This window comes from Notothenia rossii, assembly GCF_949606895.1.
Source record: "Notothenia rossii genome assembly, chromosome: 3".
Lineage (NCBI taxonomy): Eukaryota > Metazoa > Chordata > Actinopteri > Perciformes > Nototheniidae > Notothenia > Notothenia rossii.
In genome coordinates this window covers 23,324,178-23,346,792 of record NC_136901.1, presented here as the reverse complement: position 1 = coordinate 23,346,792, position 22,615 = coordinate 23,324,178, and the positions used below count along the sequence as shown (strand labels likewise).

At 40.3% G+C, this 22,615-nt stretch overlaps 1 protein-coding gene across 8 annotated transcripts in view; it reads left to right on the top strand.

Moving 5' to 3' along the window:
* The window catches only part of nrxn2b (neurexin 2b), a 667,491-nt gene that overhangs the window by 398,976 nt on the left and 245,900 nt on the right, over positions 1-22,615 (top strand). For all 8 annotated transcript variants that reach the window (XM_079668270.1, XM_079668273.1, XM_079668275.1 and 5 more), the window contains 2 exons: positions 12,762-12,935; positions 18,244-18,363. In XM_079668270.1, coding sequence (XP_079524396.1) covers positions 12,762-12,935; positions 18,244-18,363 — 294 coding nt within the window. The remainder of the gene's footprint in view (positions 1-12,761; positions 12,936-18,243; positions 18,364-22,615) is intronic.

Here is a 22,615-nt window from a genome sequence, read left to right as displayed (position 1 = left end):
ATCCTGCTAAGTGAAGAACTGCACTCAAAACTAAATAAACACTTACCAAATGCAAACTTTAGCACCGAATATAACAAACTTCCTTCATAATACTGGATAGTTTGACCACCCAGATACACATTGCAGAGCATAATCTAAAGCACTTTCATCTGTTATGGGGTATGCCCGTACATAGAGGTTTCTGCAGAGAAAGATTGCTTGAGTATACAGAAATACAGTAAATGAAGAAATACAAATGAGTTGTTGAAAAAAATCACATTTTATTCAAAAATAACATTGTGCATCATGCACACAGCACATAGTTACTATGCTTCAGATCTCTCTAAGTGTGATGCATTGTTTTCCAAAACCCAGTTTGTAACTGCTGCTTCCTGTGCCTCATTGAAAGTCCTTAGCCCTCCACCTGCATCTCTTTGTTTCTCAGTCCTTCAGATAAACAACAAAGATATAGTGGTTGGTCAGTGTCTGTGTTGCATACAAGTACGTTTGCCACAGTAAAGTGTGCAGGTTTGTTCTACTGTTATAGTATGCAACATGCCAACAATTCAATTACAGTAATGAAGTAAATACGTTTCACACAACAGATATAAGCACTGATATATCATGAATTATGCAGAGCTATAAACTGGGAACTAACCTGTTTTCAAGTCTAAGTGTCAGGATTACAGAGGCGTCAGTAAATCGGCTTAGATTAGGCTGAACCCTCTGTCCAGCCTCTCTCATCGTCAAACCATGGTTGATAACATTTCATTTCATTAGAGAGTACTCTGCTTTGTCCACGTCCTCTCCCTCCAGTTCTACCTCTACCTCTCATTCTTCCTCCTCTCACTCCCACCCCACCTCTTCCTCCTCCTCTTGCTTCCATGTTAGCTTCCATTGTTGCTGTAAGAAAGTACTCACCTGTGGTCTTTTTATTGTGCTAACATCCTGATTGATGAGACAACAATTATGCCATCAGGTGTTTGGTCAGGTGGAACGTGTTTCTTGATCATTGGTCCATGTGTGAGGCATTTTGAATATCAGTGCTTTAAACCTGCTAACACTTGACTTCATGTCAGATTCCTGTGTCTTACGTGGAGAAACTGTGCAGTGGTTTGCAAAAAGTGCCACGTTGATTTGCAAATTGTGTGAAAAGCTGAAAACGTGTTTAGAGTTTAGGAGATTTGAACCGATGTTTTGCTCTTTGATTGTCAGTTAAAAGAATGGTGCTTTGTTTAATTTTAGTGTGTTAGCAATCGAGAAAAACTGTAAATAACAAAGGCAAACTTTTACTTGCCAACACTTCACTTCCACTCTGTTTTGGCATTTTTATAGTCTTTTAAAACAACAATGGGAAGGCTTAAAGAGGCGTATGCTAGGGCCATGTTGTTTCATTGATGTCTGAGCCCATCATTCTCACACACGTTGTGAGCCACCTACACTCCGTGCACTTCACTCAAACGTTGCTTTTTGCCAAGAGTGTGTGTGTGTGTGTGTGTGTGTGTGTGTGTGTGTGTGTGTGTGTGTGTGTGTGTGTGTGTGTGTGTGTGTGTGTGTGTGTGTGTGTGTGTGTGTGTGTGTGTGTGTGTGTGTGTGTGTGTGTGTGTGTGTGTGTGTGTGTGTGTGTGTGTGTGTGTGTGTGTGTGTGTGTGTGTGTGTGTGTGCGTGCGTGCGTGCGGGGAAGAAAGGGGTCATGCCTTGCCACTTACCACTACACATTCTCATCCCACACTGACGATATGTTGACAGGCCGAGAGAGAGACGAAAACAGAGGGGCCAAGGAGCACTGAGAGAATGTGCGTGTGAATGTTTATGTGCATTACTGTAGAGGCAGTAAATATGGAACACCACAGACACACATATAAGCAGCCCAAAGTAATATCTTCCAAGCATGGAGCTGTGGTAGTGAGAACAACATATGACACAATAAGGGTTTATTGTGTGTGTGTGTGTGTGTGTGTGTGTGTGTGTGTGTGTGTGTGTGTGTGTGTGTGTGTGTGTGTGTGTGTGTGTGTGTGTGTGTGTGTGTGTGTGTGTGTGTGTGTGTGTGTGTGTGTGTGTGTGTGTGTGTGTGTGTGTGTGTGTGTGTGTGTGTGTGTGTGTGTGTGTGTGTGTGTGTGTGTGTGTGTGTGTGTGTGTGTGTGTGTGTGTGTACCCCCATGGTTTATGCATATAAACAATGTGAATCCGACAAAGAGGTTACATGTTGGTAAACGTCTGAATACTTTAAGAATTGCAAAGTATACGAAAAAAGGTGTACACAAAGTACACTTTGCCTGTGTTGTTTCTTGTACCTATTCAAAGACTTCTGCGACAAGTGTACGTATAATGACACTAATCCTTAGTAGTTTAAAAAAACAAAACACAGACATATGACTTCTTAAAATCATTTTAGAATAAGGATAATCTATCTTGTTCAGATGTATTACTCTACATTTAAATAGGGATATGCTAGATTGCAAGTGTTCCCTTGAGACTAATTAGTTCCCTGTTGTGAGAGTAAACAAGCTGCGGGAGTGATGTGTCGGCTGCAATCTGATGTCGGGAAGAAATGTGAGAAATGTCAGTTTGAATATGACGGCCAACACCTGTGTTTACAACATGTGTACCTTATTCAATGTCCTCTAACTCTGCGTCACTTTGCACCAGGTGTGGGCTGTGCATGGCAAAGAGAAAAGACACAATGTAATAAGTATATGCCAATATTCTCCTGCACTAATTTGCATAATAATAACTAAACAAATCACATGCAGCATAACAGGATGTGCACCTCACGTCATCATTTATCAATGTATGTCGCACGGCACCTCTGCATTTATGCTTTAGGAGTGTGATGACAGTGAAAGCAGTAATTTAGAGATAAAGAGTTTATCAACATGGCACCATTCATTTATTGTAATCTGTCATCAGCACTGTTGGTGATGTTGCCACAATCACTGTTATCTTTCTCATTATTCTTTCAGCACCTATTCTAAACGTGTTATCACCATCATTGCAGAACATGCCACAATACAAAAATCTTTTTCAAATGTTATAAACTACCTATTATACTCACTTGATATGTAGTCAACTGAAACATATTCATAAGTCAATATGGAGACAGGAAATGTCGAGTCAAGTATAAAACTAAATACAGTACTTCACACGTATAAAGCCTCCCCTTTCCTCCCAGACTTTTTATTCATTTGCCTCCCATGTCCTTTGTATCCCCTCTATTTCCTGCTCGGTGTCAGTGCACTCTCAATAAATGATGGGCTAGGTAGCTGGAGTGCTGCAATAGAGCAGCGTGTTTTAGCTTTTTTCCCCACTGACCTGTCTTACATTAAAATTTACTTTGGCATTACTCGGCTTTGGCCATTTCCCCACCCTCCCTCCTCCTTTCTGCCGCTTCATCGCTCCCTTTCGTTTCCTCAGTAGAGGTGGAGCTGAGATAAACAGCCTTTCTTCTGAGTGTGTGTAGAGTAGATACTCAATCGACTCGGTTACAACCACTCGGTCAAATAACTTGTTTAAAGGGGCCCTATTCTGCTCGTTTTCAGTTTCATGTTTGTATGTTGTGATGCTACTGTGATATGTTTTTTTTTCCTCATATTTAGTACATGGTTAATGTCACTATGATGGGGGGGGGGGGAAGTGTGTGGGAGAGAAACTCCCTCTCTTTGGGATTTTCGCCTTTGCAGACCATTTACATGCAAACAAAACCTATATAACACTCTACAGGAGAGGGAAAACCTTCAAAAATAACAATAGGGCCCCTTTAAATAAAACAACAAAAATGATATCGATATATATAGATATAGACCATAATTAGTTAATCATTTTTTGCAAATGTTGACAGTTAGCATTGCAGTGACATTTTGTGAACTGCTTTTAACATGTTTAACTCTTGAATTACTTCACTGTTTGTAAAATGAATTATAAGAACAATTTAACAACAAAGCATATCTGTATGTGAGGAAAACAACAACAAGAAATCCTGTACACTCGTGTACTTTGTGGAATCCTCTTCCTTGCAAACAAAAAGCGAAAAAAGAAAGTGGCAATTAAACCCCGTACCCTGGTGTGTTTTCCTTTTGTAATGATGTATTCATAATCTTTTCCATGCAGGTGCTCCAACACAAATAAGCCTTGTTTTCAATAACTGTCGTGTAATTGTAGACGTCCTCGTTTCTCTCAGGAGATGAATAGACAGGGAGAAGAGGGCAATTTACAAAATAAAGAAAGTGCAATTAGTACAGACAGACCCTAAAACATATTGATTCATGTACAAAAGATGGCTTGTTAGCAACAAAGTAAAACATAGAGAAATTATACAGTTTTGAACTAAAACATGTTTGAAATTGACGTGGATTGAACAAATGAAATGCGATAAGATCCCCTGCTGTCCCTTTTTGTTTTTCAAAAATGAAAATAAATGTGCCACATTAATTTATTCAAGAGTCGGCAGGGTACACTTAGTCCCTTGTCATTCAGAAATCCTTGGGGCCTCATTGCCTTGACTCACCTGGTAGGGGCCCGAGCTATAACAACATCCCCTGTTAATGGGTTATTGCCATGGGGGCATTTGTTTATTTTTCTCATCCACAGATCCCCTCATCTGCCATCTTAGACAGATTAACAAAGAGAAGTTGAAGGAGAAAAGCTTTCCGTCCTCCATTATATGATGCATCTTTGAGTTTTGGGGGGATTTGACATCACATGATAGAGAAATGTATACAATTAAATACATATTGGAGTAGAATTACTGAACTGTACTATACAATAACTGCTAGGACAGGAAAGTACATTTTCTGAAATACAGTTAGAATTCCCTCACTGAGATCAAACTGATTTAGATACCTTTAATACCTTAAACAGCTCTGAGCCCACAACCAGTCATATCCAGCTTCAGTGGACCAACTCCAAAAAGTGTAACCTGAAGAACTTATCAAGTCAATAGTGCCGGCTGTGCACATTCAACTTCTGCCAGTTTTAAAACTAGAGCATGGCTATAATTGAATAAAGCAAAGAGATATGGATAGAAAGGGAAGATAAAGAAATACAATGTTAGAATAGTTTGAGTGAGGGTGGAAAAGGAAAGGGCAGGGACATGAACACAAATATGAGGACAATTGAGAATAAAAGATAGTGACCGAGCGATGTGAGAAATACTAAAGTGCTGCGGGAAGGAGGGAGAACAGCCAAGGCAAAGCGAATGGACACTCAATACGGAGTGACATTTCATAAGGGGAGAAAGGAAGCATGAAAGTGTGTAATGACGCCTGTCTGTGCAGCGATACAATCTTTCACAAAGTGTCACCACCGAACACTGGCACACATTCTGAGCCCTGTCAGGACCCACATAGCAACTGATTGCGCACAGGTCGCGGTGTGCATGTTATATTCTCAGATGTTTCTATGAAATTCATAATTATGGTATTTGTATTACCTCAAATGTAGATTTACTGTATATCCCTATAGGAAAACTATGTGTTAGTTGGAACTTGTATATTTGTTTACAACATGCACCACTAGGCCATACGTTATTATAGAGCAGCTAAGAGACATGAGATAAGCAGTAAAGCGTGCCATCAAGGGTGTTATTAAATGCATGTGCAGAAGCGTAGCTTTACCTCTGATTTGAACGATTGGCCGCACCATTAACAAACAAATATGTTTCTTGATGTAAAGTTAAAAGGAACCATGTGTGATGTAATTTGTGTTTATTAGTGTAATATTACTTGACGTCTGATTTGGTCTCTGGGCACATAATAACTCTTAAAGCTTCCTCAAGCAAATACACATGTTTTCATCACACAATTGGAGTAAAATGTTAAAGAAACCCTCTCCTGTTTTCTTCTGTAGTATATAGGTTTACGTGCATCTAAATGGACCCCCCCTCTCCCGCCCCGCCTGAAACGGCTCTATTGTAATCCTTTGTTTACTTCCGTAACACAGTGAAATCACTAAACAACACTTGGCTAGCACTCCAACATATTTGACGTAAAAGGCTTGGGGCGCGACATCTGGTTGACCAATCACAACAGAGCCGGCCAGCAAACCAATCAGAGGAGACTGGGCTCTGGTTTCAGACAGAGGGTGAAAAGAGGTGCTGCAGCACAGGCAGTATGAGAAAAATAAAGAGCTTTTTGAACATTAAAGCATGGAGACATGTCCCAGTAGAGGCAATTAGTACAAATGTAAACCTGAAAATGTTCATAAAAGGGCCCCTTTAAGCTATCGACTAAAGCTACTGTATGTACTGTAGTAGATGTCCATATGTACAATTTTGCTACAGACATCAGTACATACTTAATACTTAAATTAAACAGTTAATGATCAAAATCATATAATTGGTTCTTATTATCTACTATAGTTGTGTTTATTGCTTCAATGCAAAAAAACAGTAATTAGTGCAAGTTGAACCCTTCAAGCATTAGAAGCTTAGTTCCACGCTTAACTGATACTTTGTAAGCCACAGGTTAATTTACCTTGAATAAACACTACTTATCATGAAAAAACAAGGGCTTGAATATGGATGAGCCATTGCTTGATTTGTGATATGGGTATATTCGACCTCATTGTATTTGCTACTTTTCCACTTAATGTTTTCAAATGTATTTCCCGTTCTTGGCTGGCTAGATTGTCAGAAAATGTAATTCACCACCTGTGGATACAATAGAACTGAGAGGACATACAAGCAGCTGTTAGTGAAAACATGTACCCACACTACCAAGTAATTACAGTTTTAGTTGCTTCCCTTTTTTCTTGTGATGGATAACATCTCTTGATATATAATTTGCTTTACAAAACATCAAAAACACAACATAATTACACAACTTATAATTTAGCATCAGCAATTAACGTGCAGTTACCGTCAACATGTATTCTCTTCAGCAATTGTCTTGTTGTGGCGTCTTTGTTGATCGGAGTGCCTCTGTAATTAGCAATCACAAAATCCCTGCGTCTTCCTCTTGTAAGCCTTTGTCTCAACACTATAGCACCACACGGCTGCCAACATCTAGACATGTACACTGCTCACAGCATGTGTTCATGTGTTTTCATCAGCAATCATTCAATCTTCATCAATAAGAGCCAGCATGAGAGCGAAGCCACACAGAGAGGAGAGAGTGAGGACTGGAGGGGGGGGGGGGGACCTTTTAATAGGGCATTCAATGAAAGTTAATGGTCAGCTTTATGTCCGCAAGGGAAAAGGCAAGAGGGAGCTGATTGTTAGGAGATGACACCAGGCATCAATGGATATGACAATGTTTGTCACAGTATTGCATAACATGGACAGATATTCAAACGCGATCACTTTGTTTCTAATCCAATTAGAGAAATGGATGACATACTGGTCTTATCTTAAGGGAACAAGAGTTACTGACCAATTCAAATGAGTAGTTAAACGTAGGACTGTGAGATATGTCCAAAATCTACTCTTTGGGTATGCTTTGTTATCCTGCCAACAATGTTTATCACAATATAGCATGTCATTAAATTAATCAATAAACAAATGGTTTACAGTGAAAACAAACATCTGTATGAATGTAATACTTGACTCATTAAAATGTAAGTTAAGTTCTCATTTGTTGATAATGTTACTAATGTTACTGCAAAGTAATAAGTATAGATAAACCAAACAATATTTACATATGTAAGCAGTTTGATAATCCTAAATAATATAAGTAATTCATTATTGGTAATGTAACGTTTGTTGTAAAACAAATCAAAATCTTTAATATGATACATGGTACATCCGTTTCCTGACGAAATTGAGTATGTGCTTGCTATAATCAATGAACACAATGGAAAACATTAAATTAAATTCCCTTGCAAATAACTCTATTATCAAGAAAACAGTGTACTTTGATCTATATTGTCTGGTAGTGGATAGTTTCTCCGGCTATATAATACACAGTGTCTAGCACAGCCAAGGGATTTACCCTTTGCCCCTCTAAGAAATTAAACTTGTAAGGTATCAAGGCAATGACTTATAATGTTCAAGTTGTGCCTCTGTTTTCTAGAAATTGGAGAAATGTGTGGAAGCTTGTTGTGGGTCCTGAGGTCATCTCCCCTAAGACTTAAAGATACAATGTTCTCGTCAGCATAACTGGATATGTGGGGTTTTCCTACTGTGGCAGACAAATGAAACCGTCTCCACAGAGTTATACATGTCACTTTAAATCCCTGAAAAGCCACATTGTCCAGTGCACATTTGAAATCAGTGTGCTCTTCCAGATTGTGCTGTCAGAGGCTCTCCAGGGCCCAATACTCCCAACTCCTCCCACCGGCCCCTGAGAGGTCATTACGGTAACCATAGAGATGTGGAGGCGGTGGTCTCTGGCGATGTCCGGGAGGCCCTAATTGGTCCCGTCTTGTCGATCGCTCTCTTGTCTTCAGAAGAGGCATTCATCACTACCGGGACCACAGAGCAGGACACTTCCTGTCTGCTAGGAACATGATGAGTCATTGTTCTAACCTCCCACATCTAGAACAGTTCCAAAAACTGTAATCCAAAACTCTAAATGAAGGCAAATGTGTCAGAAACAAGAAGACACTACTTTAAGTACATTTACATACACGTCTTTCCCATATACAATATGTGATCACTACGAGTTTTTAACAAAAGCACCAAGTTACAATATTTAAAAAAAAAGGTATTAGAAACACAAGTGGGAACATAAATCATGTTTTTGACGAGCACTTTTCTGTAACCTAAGATACAAAACGATACATATGTACTGAAATAGCCTTTTTAATAATGTGTTTATTGCTCACAACTAAATATAATAGAGATAATTAAGACAGTGTTTGTGTTTGGTTGCTGAGTTAACCTTTAACCTCTGCTGTTGTCGTTGGATGTAAGAAGCTGGAATCTCCACAGTAACAATCCCTAGTGACTCTGCAGCCGTGTTACATTTACAAACTAACAGCATAAGCTCTTATGTATGCTGCACAACAAACCGTTTCTGGCCCAAATGAAGAAGTCAAAACTTTATCCAAAGAAAATCTGTAATTCAAATGAAAGTATTCAGCTCCTAACTGAACACAATGAGAGCCCTGTTCTCTGAGTGGGTGTGTATGTGTGTGTGTGTGTGCTGCATATTTATTCCTCTTCTGTAGTCTTTACTCCACTGAAGGAAAACAAAACTTGCATGACTAATTCTTACAGTACATCACTCACAGCCTCACTCTTCTCTCCTCTACCCCAGTTATGCAGTGAGCCAGTAATATTTCAAACATGCTGCTGACTTCTGCCAGAAATGGGTGGTTTGCTCTTTGGAGATCAAGTCCATACTCATAATTTCATATTTGCTAAATAGTTCTTTACAGCCGTGATTTCAGGACATCACTCAGTCAGACAGCTAATTAATTCTCTGTATTGATTGTAATACCCGGGAGCCCCAGCTGGGAAATATGAAGTGTCAAGTACTCATTAATTCTGGAGAGAAGTTGGCAAACATCATTGACTCATTCCATTACACAGAGTCCACATATCATTGACCTCGTGCCTCATTGCTTTTCAAAGTGCTTAAGTTGAAAGTTCTGGTTTCCAGCTGTGAAAATGTCATTTTTTTGGTTTTCTAATAGTCCTATCTTTGTAGCAGGACCACACTGTTTGAAAAAGGTTTTGCTGAATATAATTTCTTTTGCCCACTTAAAGATAAAGTAGGATTTTTGTTGATGAGAAATGCCTGAAGCATTGCAAACCGTGTTTATTCATATGCACCTACATCAAAGGACTCCTTGTGCTTTTGTATGATTTCACTTGGCGTTTTCTTCACAACTCTACAGAACAGTGTGCTTAGAAAAGAAAAGTGGAAGGGGGAGAAAATAATGTGGCTGGAAAGTGGATACATTTTCCTTTTATGTTGTAACGTAAAGAGACCTTAATTGTGCTTTAGCGCTGAGATATTCTAAAACTCAGCTATCATGTGGCTGAGGACTCAAAAATTCAGCTTTATTCATGGGAATGTACCATTTTGTATATTTTGCTTTTCTCCCAGAGGAGTATATGGTATGCTTTACATTAAAACATAAAATGTAAAGCATCAAATGTCGTGTACAGTGGGGCAAAAAAGTATTTAGTCAGCCACCAATTGTGCAAGTTCTCCCACTTAAAAAGATGAGAGAGGCCTGTAATATTCATCCTTGGTATACTTCAACTATGAGAGACAGAATGAGGGAAAGAATCCAGGAAATCACATTGTAGGATTTTTAATGAATGAATAAGTAAATTCCTCGGTAAAATAATTATTTGGTCTCCTACAAACAAACAAGATTTCTTGCTCTCACAGACCTGTAACTTCTTCTTTAAGAGCCTCCTCTGTCCTCCACTTGTTAACTGTATTAATGGCACCTGTTTGAACTCGTTATCAGTATAAAAGACACCTGTCCACAACCTCAAACAGTCACACTCCAAACTCCACTATGGTCAAGACCAAAGAGCTGTCAAAGGACACCAGAAACAAAATTGTAGACCTGCACCAGGCTGGGAAGACTGAATCTGCAATAGGTAAGCAGCTTGGTGTGAAGAAATCAACTGTGGGAGCAATTATTAGAAAATGGAAGACATACAAGACCAATGATAATCTCCCTCGATCTGAGGCTCCACGCAAGATCTCACCCCGTGGGGTCAAAATGATCACAAGAACGGTGAGCAAAAATCCCAGGACCACACGGGGGGACCTAGTCAATGACCTGCAGAGAGCTGGGACAAAGTAACAAAGGCTACCATCAGTAACACACTACGCCGCCAGGGACTCAAATCCTGCAGTGCCAGACGTGTCCCCCTGCTTAAGCCAGTACATGTCCAGGCCCGTCTGAAGTTTGCTAGAGAGCATTTAGATGATCCAGAAGAGGATTGGGAGAATGTCATATGGTCAGATGAAACCAAAATATAACTTTTTGGTAAAAACTCAACTAGACGTGTTTGGAGGAGAAAGAATGCTGAGTTGCATCCAAAGAACACCATACCTACTGTGAAACATGGGGGTGGAAACATCATGCTTTGGGGCTGTTTTTCTGCAAAGGGACCAGGACGACTGATCCGTGTAAAGGAAAGAATGAATGGGGCCATGTATCGTGAGATTTTGAGTGACAACCTCCTTCCATCAGCAAGGGCATTGAAGATGAAACATGGCTGGGTCTTTCAGCATGACAATGATCCCAAACACACCGCCCGGGCAACGAAGGAGTGGCTTCGTAAGAAGCATTTCAAGGTCCTGGAGTGGCCTAGCCAGTCTCCAGATCTCAACCCCATAGAAAATCTTTGGAGGGAGTTGAAAGTCCGTGTTGCCCAGCGACAGCCCCAAAACATCACTGCTCTTGAGGAGATCTGCATGGAGGAATGGGCCAAAATACCAGCAACAGTGTGTGAAAACCTTGTGAAGACTTACAGAAAACGTTTGACCTCTGTAATTGCCAACAAAGGGTATATAACAAACTATTGAGATTAACTTTTGTGGGAGAACTTGCACAATTGGTGGCTGACTAAATACTTTTTTGCCCCACTGTATGTGTCAGACTTAATGCTGTGCAATCTATAGCACACATCCTAACATTCATATTGCTTTGCTTTAAAATGTCCACTATGTCTGTTTGTGACTCTAATGCTTACTGTCATCTATCTACACACATTCACCACAGATCTGCAACACACTACACTTCACAGGAACCCCACATTGAGACTCAGCAACACATAAGGAACCTTTTATGTGTTTCAACATGTTGAATTGATGTTAATATCACATTACTTGGTATTTGAAAACAGAATACGTGTTCAATAATATAGGGTACATACTGTATATGTAACACTATATGCACAGTTAGGGAAACACGTGTGCCTCCTTACATCCTTGCAGGGAAGACTGGGCCATTTTGTGAAGTAGGAAGTAAGATATTGATGCTGGAAATTATATTCATTCACATTGTATGGTTGCCTGTAGATAAATTGCCATACCAGCCTTTACTCAAACATGTTTTTGTTGTTTGATTATGTTTGGATGAGGTTAAATATTGCTCCTTGTTCAGGTCACCTTACCTGGGCAGGTGGTAGGTTCCTGTTAGGTGAGGCTGACATTCAGAGGGGCAAAGGAGGTGACAGTTTGCTTTAGGGCAGCAGCTTTCATTCATTTTTTAGTTTGTATTTGTTTTGCTGTGTTTAACATTTCACAAGTGTTCGTCTGTTTCTGAAATAAGGTTGGTAATAAATACCACAGTTGTTTTCCCTAATTCTGCTCATCTCCCTGCTTCTTCAACAGCCTTTTTAAGTGTTCTTGTACCAATCAACATCCTCTGCCCTTTGTGATAGCATCTACAATCAAATGTATTATTTTCTTTAGATTTAACATCATTGTGTTTTAATGTTTCTTCAAGCATTTTTTAAAGACAATACGGCAGTTAGTGATACTGTGAATATAGTTATAGGTTGTTGTCGCCATGTCCAGCAATGACATACTGTATTTATTGAATGACAATATAGTGATTTACAGTATGTCAGCGGCTTGCATCGCTAGCAACAATAACAAAAGGATGATTTATACTTTTCAGTGATGGGAGGTGGAATAAATAAAAACACAGTGTAGCTTACTGTGACAGTTTAATTTGTGTTTGTTTTGATGTTGAATCATTATCTTACGATAGGTTGCTTTATTATAGCCTCCCTAACACTGATATGTATACAAATATTATCTCGGTTAAGAAGTCTTAAATTAAAGCACTTGCTGTCTGAATTGAATTATCCTTGACAACAAACACAGCATTGTTCTCACAGGTTATGTCTATGTTTGTGTTTACAGGGGAGCTGTATATCGGTGGCGTGACAAAGAGCATGTACAGCAACCTGCCCAAGCTCATCGCCTCCCGGGACGGGTACCAGGGCTGCCTGGCCTCCGTGGACCTGAACGGGAGACTCCCCGACCTGATCGCAGACGCCCTCCACAGAGTGGGGCAGGTGGAACGAGGCTGCGATGGTGAGTGGGGGGGGGGGGGGCACATCACACAGAACTCAACATATCAAAGGCAACACACAATGCTTATTGTATGATTATCAATGATATCTATGTTCAACGGTAAGAACAGACAACAAGTATCTCCCCCTTCAGTCAACATTGATCTATCAATGATTTCAAGTTTTTGTGAAATCCACTGTGTTCTTGCTTTTAGCTACAATTTCTCTCAGATAATTCCAAACTTTACACATCTTCTCAGCAGGGTAGCTCCGTTTGAGAATATGACAGATAATTAATTATAATGACAAGTCAGGAGTTGGATAGGAATCTACAATTTTAATAAATCTGTCATAAAGAGACGCAGGTGGACAGCATCCATAATTTGATTGCTAAAAATAATCAACAATATCTGACAGTTCATTTTGTTAATATGTACTGATAAAGGTAAACACAGTATTTTAAAGTGATGTATATCACATTAGAAAAGGGAGATTATTTGACACCCCCTTGGTTCTGAGCTTTAAATAGTCGCTCTAGCTTTGTTTACTTTTAATTACACCCATAACTTCACGGCCGTATTACACACCGACTGCCACTTGCTCAGAGCTTCAGAAAGTCACATCAGTGCAGCCCAGATTCTCACTGTTTACAATCTGAGCCCCTGTCCTCTGTATATCCTCTCTATTGCTTCATAAAACCTGCATGAGGGAGGTATCTCTCTCCTCTAATGTTATTGTCAGTGCGGCTAATCTCAGCAGCACCCCAACCCTCTTTGGCTTTTTCCTCATCTATCTTTTTTCAAGCATATGTTAGTTTTTTTTGTTCTGCTGTATGCCAATAGCCACCATGTCTCGTGTCGGGGAGTTAATCCTGATTATAAGGCTGGATTTTGGCTTAAGCATTTCCCCCTCTACACACCCATGCCTTTACCCCCCCGCCGCCACCACATATCGATGGCGTGCTGAGTGTCGGAGAGCACAGACTTGATTTCCCCGGGGGCCGCACTAGCCGACTGGATGCAGCACTGATCCAGCTTGTTTTCTTTCTTTTTTTCTCCATCCCTAACGCTGCTACTCTTGCCAGCCAGTCTTATTACCTGCCTACAGTTACACACCACAATTACTTTGCTCCCTACACTGTTTAAACCTGCATTAAGCTATCATATTGACTCCTGAGGCACCCAAAATGGATGTTAATATTAGCTAATGATTGCAGGTGCCAGAGAGAGAATTGACCAGTTTTGCAAGGGTAGACCTTTTTGAGAAGTAATACTTTACACAGACCTGGGGCTGTCCAATATAAATCCATATATTCCCCTGTTGATATCAAAGGACTACATGAAAAACATATTTGACAACTTATCTAAAATGCTTTGATCCAATTCAGACAATCATTTCTCAATGTTTACAAGATGGTCCAATCAAATCAACATAAAATCTGTAGATTGTCAACACTTATTTTCGGTAGTTCTGGTTTATCTTCTAGAATTACAAAAGTGTTGGTGTACCAGAGTAAAAGTCATGAAGATGACTTTTACAAAATGCAGTGTTGTCCTGGGTATGGATCAGTGCCAGAGCCCTGAGCGACCTGGTTGTGAGGTCATTGTTTCCTGGAGCTGGGATGCAGAGTGGTCAGAGGTGGCTGCTGTGTGGACATAAAGCCAAACAAAGGGAAGCACAGGGAGCTGATTTTTGTTGCTCTCTACTGAATCAGCGGATCACAACAGCAACGAACAAGACAGGGGGAAGGGAAAAGAAGCTGTGAGACAGAGATAATTGAAGTGCAGGTATATGAAAAGTGCTGCTGACTCACTGTAGCTGAGGAGGGTAGAAACAACCAAGCATGGCCAGAAATGTTTCAATATAAAAACATACTGCATGGTTCCAATAATACACAATTTCCTTTGCAGCTGTGAAGTTTATATTCCGTGTCCGACTCAATTTATTTTATCTAAGAAAAAAGCAAGTCCCGAGTCATTTGACCCTTTACCAAAATAACATTCCCTCACTATCAGTTGTATCTCATGTGATCCATAGACCAAATTAGGCGATTTCACACCGGAGTAATTTTCTCAGGAATAGTTCGGATAGTTCCTGGGATTTTGCGTTCACACCAAAAAGATCTGGAACTAGAACTTTTTAATTTTTTTTGCGAACATTAGGTGCTTTCACACCAAGTACTTTGCCGTACTTAGTTCCCAACTCTTTAGTTCCTGGAAACTAAAGAGCAGATCGCGTTCAGAACAAGTCCCTGAGGGAGGATTAGGCAAATGAAGCCGCTGACGTCACTTCTTCTTCCGCTTTGGGTTTACTTAAGGGCCGCGAACAACTTCACGGCGTGTACTTCCACCCGAAGTACCCGGTCGGAAGTCCCCGGAGTTGGGGACTTCTGGTGGCAGTATACGCCGTGAAGTTGTTTGCAGCCTGCCTGTAAACCCAAAGCAGAAGAAGAAGTGACGTCAGCGGCTCCCTCAGGGACTTGTTCCGGTGTGCACGCGATTTACTAGATAGTTCCAGGAAATAAAAGTTATTTGGAAAAGTTCCGGGAACTATTCCTGGGAAAAGTACTTGGCCTAATTAGGCGCTTTCACAAGTTGTAGTTCCAGATGTTTTTGGTGTGAACGCATAATCCCAGGAACTATCGGAACTATTCCTGGGAAAAGTACTCCGGTGTGAAAGTGCCTATTAACACAGTTTTCAAACATTTCAAGGAGCTTGCCTGATGTTTTGAGGTTAAGGATGTAATTAAACTGAACATATAATGAACATAGAAAAACTATTGAGTTTTCCAATTCGACTTTCAATTAATTTATTTTCATTGTCGTTCCAGTTCAGGTCGCAGTGACCAAAATCTCTCCTTTTCGTATTGGTAGAAACAGCAGTAGCAGAGATAAAATCACCTTTTGAGATTTGAAAAAGATACAAACCCAAAGAAAATTGGAAAAATTCCTGGGGAATTCCTACTTTAATAAAATATAAAAGCACTGTAAAAAAATTCTTCAAACATGTATTTTATTATGAACCAAGAGCTCAGCTGGATCTGCAGTGGGGGGCTCTGGCCTCTACACTGCTAATATATGAGCAGATGTTTTAGTAGTAACCAAGCTGTTAGTTATTGAGGAAGTCTATTTGTGTTTTCTCTTTGGGGTTTACAGACTGTTCTTCTTATTGCCTCCCTATCCTCTGCAGGATTTCCCTAAACATTTGGAGCAATTAAAGCAGATGGAGTTTTATGCCCCAACAAATGTAAGGTACCTAATAACAGCTTCTTGGGCAGACATACAAAAGGTAGAGTTTAGCCAATGAAAGGTTGAAGTAACAGTAATACAATTCGACATGAAATGGTTAGTAATAGTGAAAATATGCTTAATTAGCTGCTCAAGGGACCATTTTATTAGCGAGTAATTTGATGGGGCAATTAGTGAGGTTAGGAATAGAACAAACTGATAGAAAGAAATTGACATTGAATTCAAGTAAACAATTTGGAGCATACGGTAAAAGCTCTCATATATTGGTGATTTTATTTCATTGTCTGCGAGTGTGGGGGGCTCACCTTTAATTGGGCCATTTGTAAATGGCACAGTGAGATGTCTGTTTATCTGTGTGGAAACAAATTAGTCTGGCGCTGAACCATGGTCCTTTGGAAATGTTTGTGTTTAATTGAAATTTTAATGAGAATCCTCGCCCCCACCAACACGACAGCCACCACAAACTCTTATTTTAGACCAATTATCTTGCCTAATACTTCCTCTGCATTCTGATATTTTATCTTACATCCAGCCTTTACCACGTCTGCTTTTCTTTACACTGCTTGCCTTATTTCATTCCCATTGCATATAATAATACAGAGGCAAAAAAGACACTTGGTCACATTTTTCCCTTTCATGTCAGACCAATGACGAAGCCGTTAGTGCTGTATGTTTAATCACAAGTGGATATGTGAGTTTTCAAAGCATTCTGTCACATTACCTATCTGAATAAATGGCTTCAATTCCACAGAGAGATCTCATCGCTGGAGTTTTTAATTGACAATTTCAATATTTTCAGCCATTCATGACAGTGGGAGGTAACAACAGGATCCAGCATCTCCCCATAACACACACTGATACACACACACACACACACACACACACACACACACACACACACACACACACACACACACACACACACACACACACTCACAGGGATACAGTATAATGGGGAAGCTAATCAGCGACTGAATCCACCACTACTCATTTCCAATGCAAATATTCCCAGAGTTTGGCAATTACACCAGGTTCAACTTTGAATTAATGTCAAATTGAATCCGAATTAATTTATAAGCTACACAAATCAAATCATTTTTAGTCTCTGGGAAAGCAGGTAATGCATTGTGTTGCAGTCAATTGCCGCTTTCACACCAAGTACTTTGCCGTACTTAGTTCCCAGCACTTAGTTCCCCCATGGAACTAAAGAGCAGATCGCGTTCACACCGGAATAAGTCCCTGAGTGATTAGGCAAATGAAGCCCCTGACGTCACTTCTTCTTCTTCTGCTTTGGGTTTACTGCCTGTCCCCAACTCCGGGGACTTCGGGTGGCAGTATACTGCCTGTAAACCCAAAGCAGAAGAAGTGACGTCAGCGGCTTCATTTGCGTAATCCTCCCTCAGGGACTTTTCTCCGGTGTGCACGCGATTTACTAGAGTTCCCAGTTCCGGGGAAATAAAAGTTCCCGGGAAAGGTTCCGGGAACTATTCCTGGGAAAAGTACTTGGTGTGAAAGCACCTAATAGGTGTCTTAACTCAAGCATTTGAAATATGAGGTTTTATTGTATGCTTTTACTGTGTTAAATACTCCATTAACATTACACGGTTAAAGGATTGATTCAGAAATGTTAGGTGTCCATGTGAATATTGAAGCAGCTTTTGTTTGGTATTACCATACCCCAAGTGTATTCTGACCATTAGCAAATCCTTTTCTGTTGCACTCTCAATGTAAATCCACAGTTATTTGGGACAACAATGAAACTCTTATGGAGCCTCAAAAATCTGAGTTAGGCAAATGGAGTGAATTCTCCAAAGCTCTAAGGCCTTTGTAGTGTAAGTTTCCCTATTGAGTTGCTTTGCAGGGATTGTTACAAGAGGGCCTTTTGTTGTTAAAAAGCCTGTAACTTTGGAAGATATCCACTTGATTTGTCTAAATTGGACTGCTGGAGCCTTGTGTGAACTTCAGATAAATCTCTGAATAAATGTCTTTGCTTTGAAACCATGAGAGAAACTTTAAATAGCCAGTATAAACAGGAGGGATGGGTATATAAATGTATATTTAACTATATTGTCTTTCCTCCAGGACCCAGTACCACCTGTACGGAGGAGTCTTGCTACCATCAGGGGGTGTGTCTCCAGCAGTGGGAGGGCTTCACCTGCGACTGCACCATGACGTCCTATGGAGGTTCATTTTGCAACGATCGTAAGTGAAACCTTTCTTCTGACTGGCATGGTTTAACTGTGTATGGCTGGGGTGAGTGCTGCAGCTTAATATGTATTGGTGGTTTTCTGGCGTTAGTACTAGCTAAAAGTTTCAATGTGTTATTCTGCTGTTTGTGTGGCACTGAGAGTGTGCTGTAACTTCTTCAAAGGTTTTTGGAAAACTTGTTACACATCACTGCCAACAAGTTAAATATTGAAATCTAAATATTAGTCAACAAGGCCCCATTACCTCCCTTCAGCAGGGAGTCACAGATTTTGCTGCACTCTACATTCACTCCTCTTTTTTAAATGTTTTATCACTTGCACGACAGTCATAGTAACACCTACAGTGACTGGCTGCTTTGCTCCTGAGGCACCGCTAACACACGCTGCGAGGAGAAACTGTGATTAAAGTCCTGAGTCCCTGCCATTTGCTCACCTGCTGGGCGGCTGGCAGCAGGATAGTTCAGGAAGGATAGTATGGAGAGAGGGAGAAATACGTTTATTGTCAGTGGGTTGCTTATTTCCTAGATTGTGTGTTTTCTTTCAGTATTGTGATAATACTCAGTTCCCTGTAAAGCTACATTGTATATATTTGTGTACATTATAAGCTGTGTACTAGGTGCATTGAAAAGCACTATAATTACACATACAGCTGGTGAAACTGCACTGGACTGATGATAAAGATATGTTAATATGGAAATACTGTGTTGTATAGATTGCATATGAAGCAGAGCTCAACATGAGCTTATATACAATTAGCATTCAGCTCTCCCCAAAGGCTTGATTTGAACAGGGCAGAGGCAGGGTGACAGGCTAATAGACTTGTTTGCATAAGTCCTTGGTTGCTTATTAAGTATCGGGTGCTGAGTTAAGTTAACAGTTAAGCTGTTTCACCCTCACACTTGCCTCTGTACGTTACAACCACCCTATGGTTCTGTTGCAATGGAGTTTATCTTTAATTGTTGTCATGCTGGTTGCCATGTTAGCATTGCAGCATATGATTGTGCATGACATTAAGGGGATGATTAGCAAGGTACTGCTTTGGCTCTTGGAAGAGTTGAAGTGAGGAGATGGCGATAATAGCGGCTCCCTCGGCATGACAGCCATGCCGAGATAAGCAGGGAGAACCCCTGCTCCTTGAGAGAGGAGAGTACATGATGAGAGGAGATGGGGTGATGGTTCCTGCATTTCAGTTGTTGCCCATTGGGAGTGTTCCCAGTTACCGAGCTGGCTTCAAAGATGGCAGGTAAAACTGTGCGGGGAGAATACTAACATGTGTTCGGCGCAGAGAACTAATAGATGTGTGTCTGATTTTTGAGAGTGTGTAGAGTGGAGGGAAGGACCTCACCAGCAGCCTGAACTCATGTAAATGCAGAGCAAACAAAGAATGATTTATGTAGGTTGATCTGTCTGGTTTAGCAGTCAGTTCTAAATTGCGTCTTAATCTCACACATGAAATACCAACACTGACACTAGCTTATTATTGTTTTTGTTTCTGAACAGTACTGGTGATATGCTGTTTAATGTTCATTCCCCCCACTCTTTATCTTGCTATGTTTTCTTGGTTAGGGATTGCCATACTACAGTATAACACAATGTATGCATGAAAAGCACATTTATAGGACACAAATAGGACAATTAATGTGTACGAATATGTGTTATACCACAGTGTGTCAGTCTCTTTCAGAGTGCATGCCTTGCTATAGTTGGTTCCTACTGCCTTTCCTTCCTCACAGCATCTACACATTTTCCGACCTGCCCTTCTGTCGTCATCTTGGAACTTGGAACACATGTTTCCTCTCTTGAACTTGAGAGCCTTCCACAAGTTAAACTCTTGGCTCCTTCTCTTCACCATCTTCGCTTTCTTCTCTTTGCCATTGCGTACTTTCTTGACACACAAGCAGCTCTGTGTCCTGGACTTGAACAAATGAATTGACAGTTATCTGAACCTGCCTTCCAACATTCGGGGAATTTTCCTTAAACCTTCTTTGAAATCTAAGGTAGGTCATTGGGGAGCATTTTTTATTTGTGTATGAAACAGATGTTGCAGGTGTGGAGGATATTGCATCATATTTATTTTCATAGTAAACAGTATAATTGTGTTTTTTCTTCCCTCCAGTGTTAAATATCTCTTCCCTGCTATTCCATATGGCGTCATACATGTCTGAAATGGACGCCTTTGAAATGGTTTAATTCATTGTAGCATTGTTTTATTGTAGTCGTATAAATCAAATAGATTGCATCCTACATTCCTGTGTCTGCATGCATAATGAGAGTGAGACTGGTGTATGGGTTACATCTCTTTGTAGCTTTGCAAAGGGTATGGATGCATGTCATCCAAAGAAGGGGCAGAAATAGCCCAGTAAAATGAATCCCAAAGAGCCAGCATGCCATGTGATCACACTCTTTATCTCTCTCTCAGCAGCCATACTGTGAAAATGAAGTACTCTCACACACCTTCTCAATAACCTGCAAGCATACACACTATTTGCCGACGTGTGCTGTTTATAGTGTCTTTGACGCAGGCATTTGCTTCTCTTTTAAGTAAATTATTTTGCTTTTAAAGAATAATGAAAGACTTGAATAGAGTGATAGCCCCAGCATTTGGTTCACCAAGGGGAATTATACATTAGCATAATTACCCTTCCACCATTGCTTACACTGTGGTTTGTGGGTGGCCTTCCTCCATGGCCATGATAGACAAAGCCTAGAATGGGCCTCAGGTGTATACACTGTGTAAGTGTGCTTGTGTGTGTGGACTACACTGCTTAATACAATATGAAATATGAAACACAGTTATCCACAGCCAACGACACACACTACGTTTCTAATTTAATAGAGAGAAGCCTTTTTTTCCTCAATTTAAGGCCAGTCATCTGTTTCACTTTGGGTAGAAAGATTGTTATTATTTATGAAGGTTGATTCATAGTTGAATGGAGTAGAAATAAATATATAAATAAATGTTTCAATTTGCATAATTTTTGTAACATCATTGATCCATCCAAAAATAAACAGAAGTAATGTGCCTTTGGTAGATGTCATCTCTCTCAGTGACAGCCAACACTTGATGATATCTGGAATAAAAATAGTTCATTATTTTGCATTGTATTTTTTATTATTAGAAATGAGGTATTTATGTTATTGGATTTCATATCTGAAGGATTGAATAGGAAGATGCATTAGTTGACCTTAACTAGTTGCTTACTTAACATTAGTGCACAAATTCCCTATATTTGTTATATTGCCATTTGTTGTGCTCTATATATAAAGGTTCCCTATATCAATGACTCCAGGCTTATTGTTCAAACATAATTGTGTTGTCTTTGAGAAGTCGCACAATACAATGCCCAGAGGGGAGGCAAAATAATGTGTGACATGTTGAGATGGTAGTTCTAATCCGGGATTATCCCGAGGTTATTCACTTTGGTTGATGGTATTGATGAGGCCACGCTCAGGGCAGCTCTTACATAGATTTCTCCCAGGTGTTATTTAAAGCAAGCTTCATGTTCATTCCCTCCCATGTCTCATCAAAAATGCAGATATTGCTTTCTGATTGCACTGTTGTTTTTGTTTTATACTATCCAAAATGCATTCAGGTCCAACAGTTTAAAATTGGTTTGCTTGGTAATCAATCAATCAATCAATCAATCAATCAATGTTTATTTATATAGCCCAATATCACAAATGTTACATTTGTCTCAGTGGGCTTCACAGATTGTACAGAATATCAGTATGACAATACGACACCCTCTGTCCTTAGACCCTCACATCGTACAAGGAAAAACTTCCAGAGAAAACCCCACAGTTTAAAGGGGAAAATGGGAGAAACCTCAGGGAGAGCAACAGAGGAGGGATCCCTCTCCCAGGACGGACAGACGTGCAATAGATGCCGTGTGTAAATCGAAAAGATAATACATTTTGCAGCGTAGGTAGACCAAATGAGGATGTCAACTATCCTGTGGGAGCCATCAGGGAAGTAGTATGATGAGAGTCAGGCAGGACCGCAGTGACAGGTTCAGCAACGACTCGAAGTCCAGGACTCCAGTACTCAGGATAGAGGATCCAGGACACAGGGTCCAGGATTCAGGATCCAGGACTCAGGATGCAGGATCCAGGACACATGACTCAGGATCCATGACACAGGACCGCAGTGACAGGTTCAGCAACGACTCGAAGTCCAGGACTCATATCCAGTACTCAGGATAGAGGATCCAGGACTCAGAATCCAGGACCCCGGATACAGGACTCGT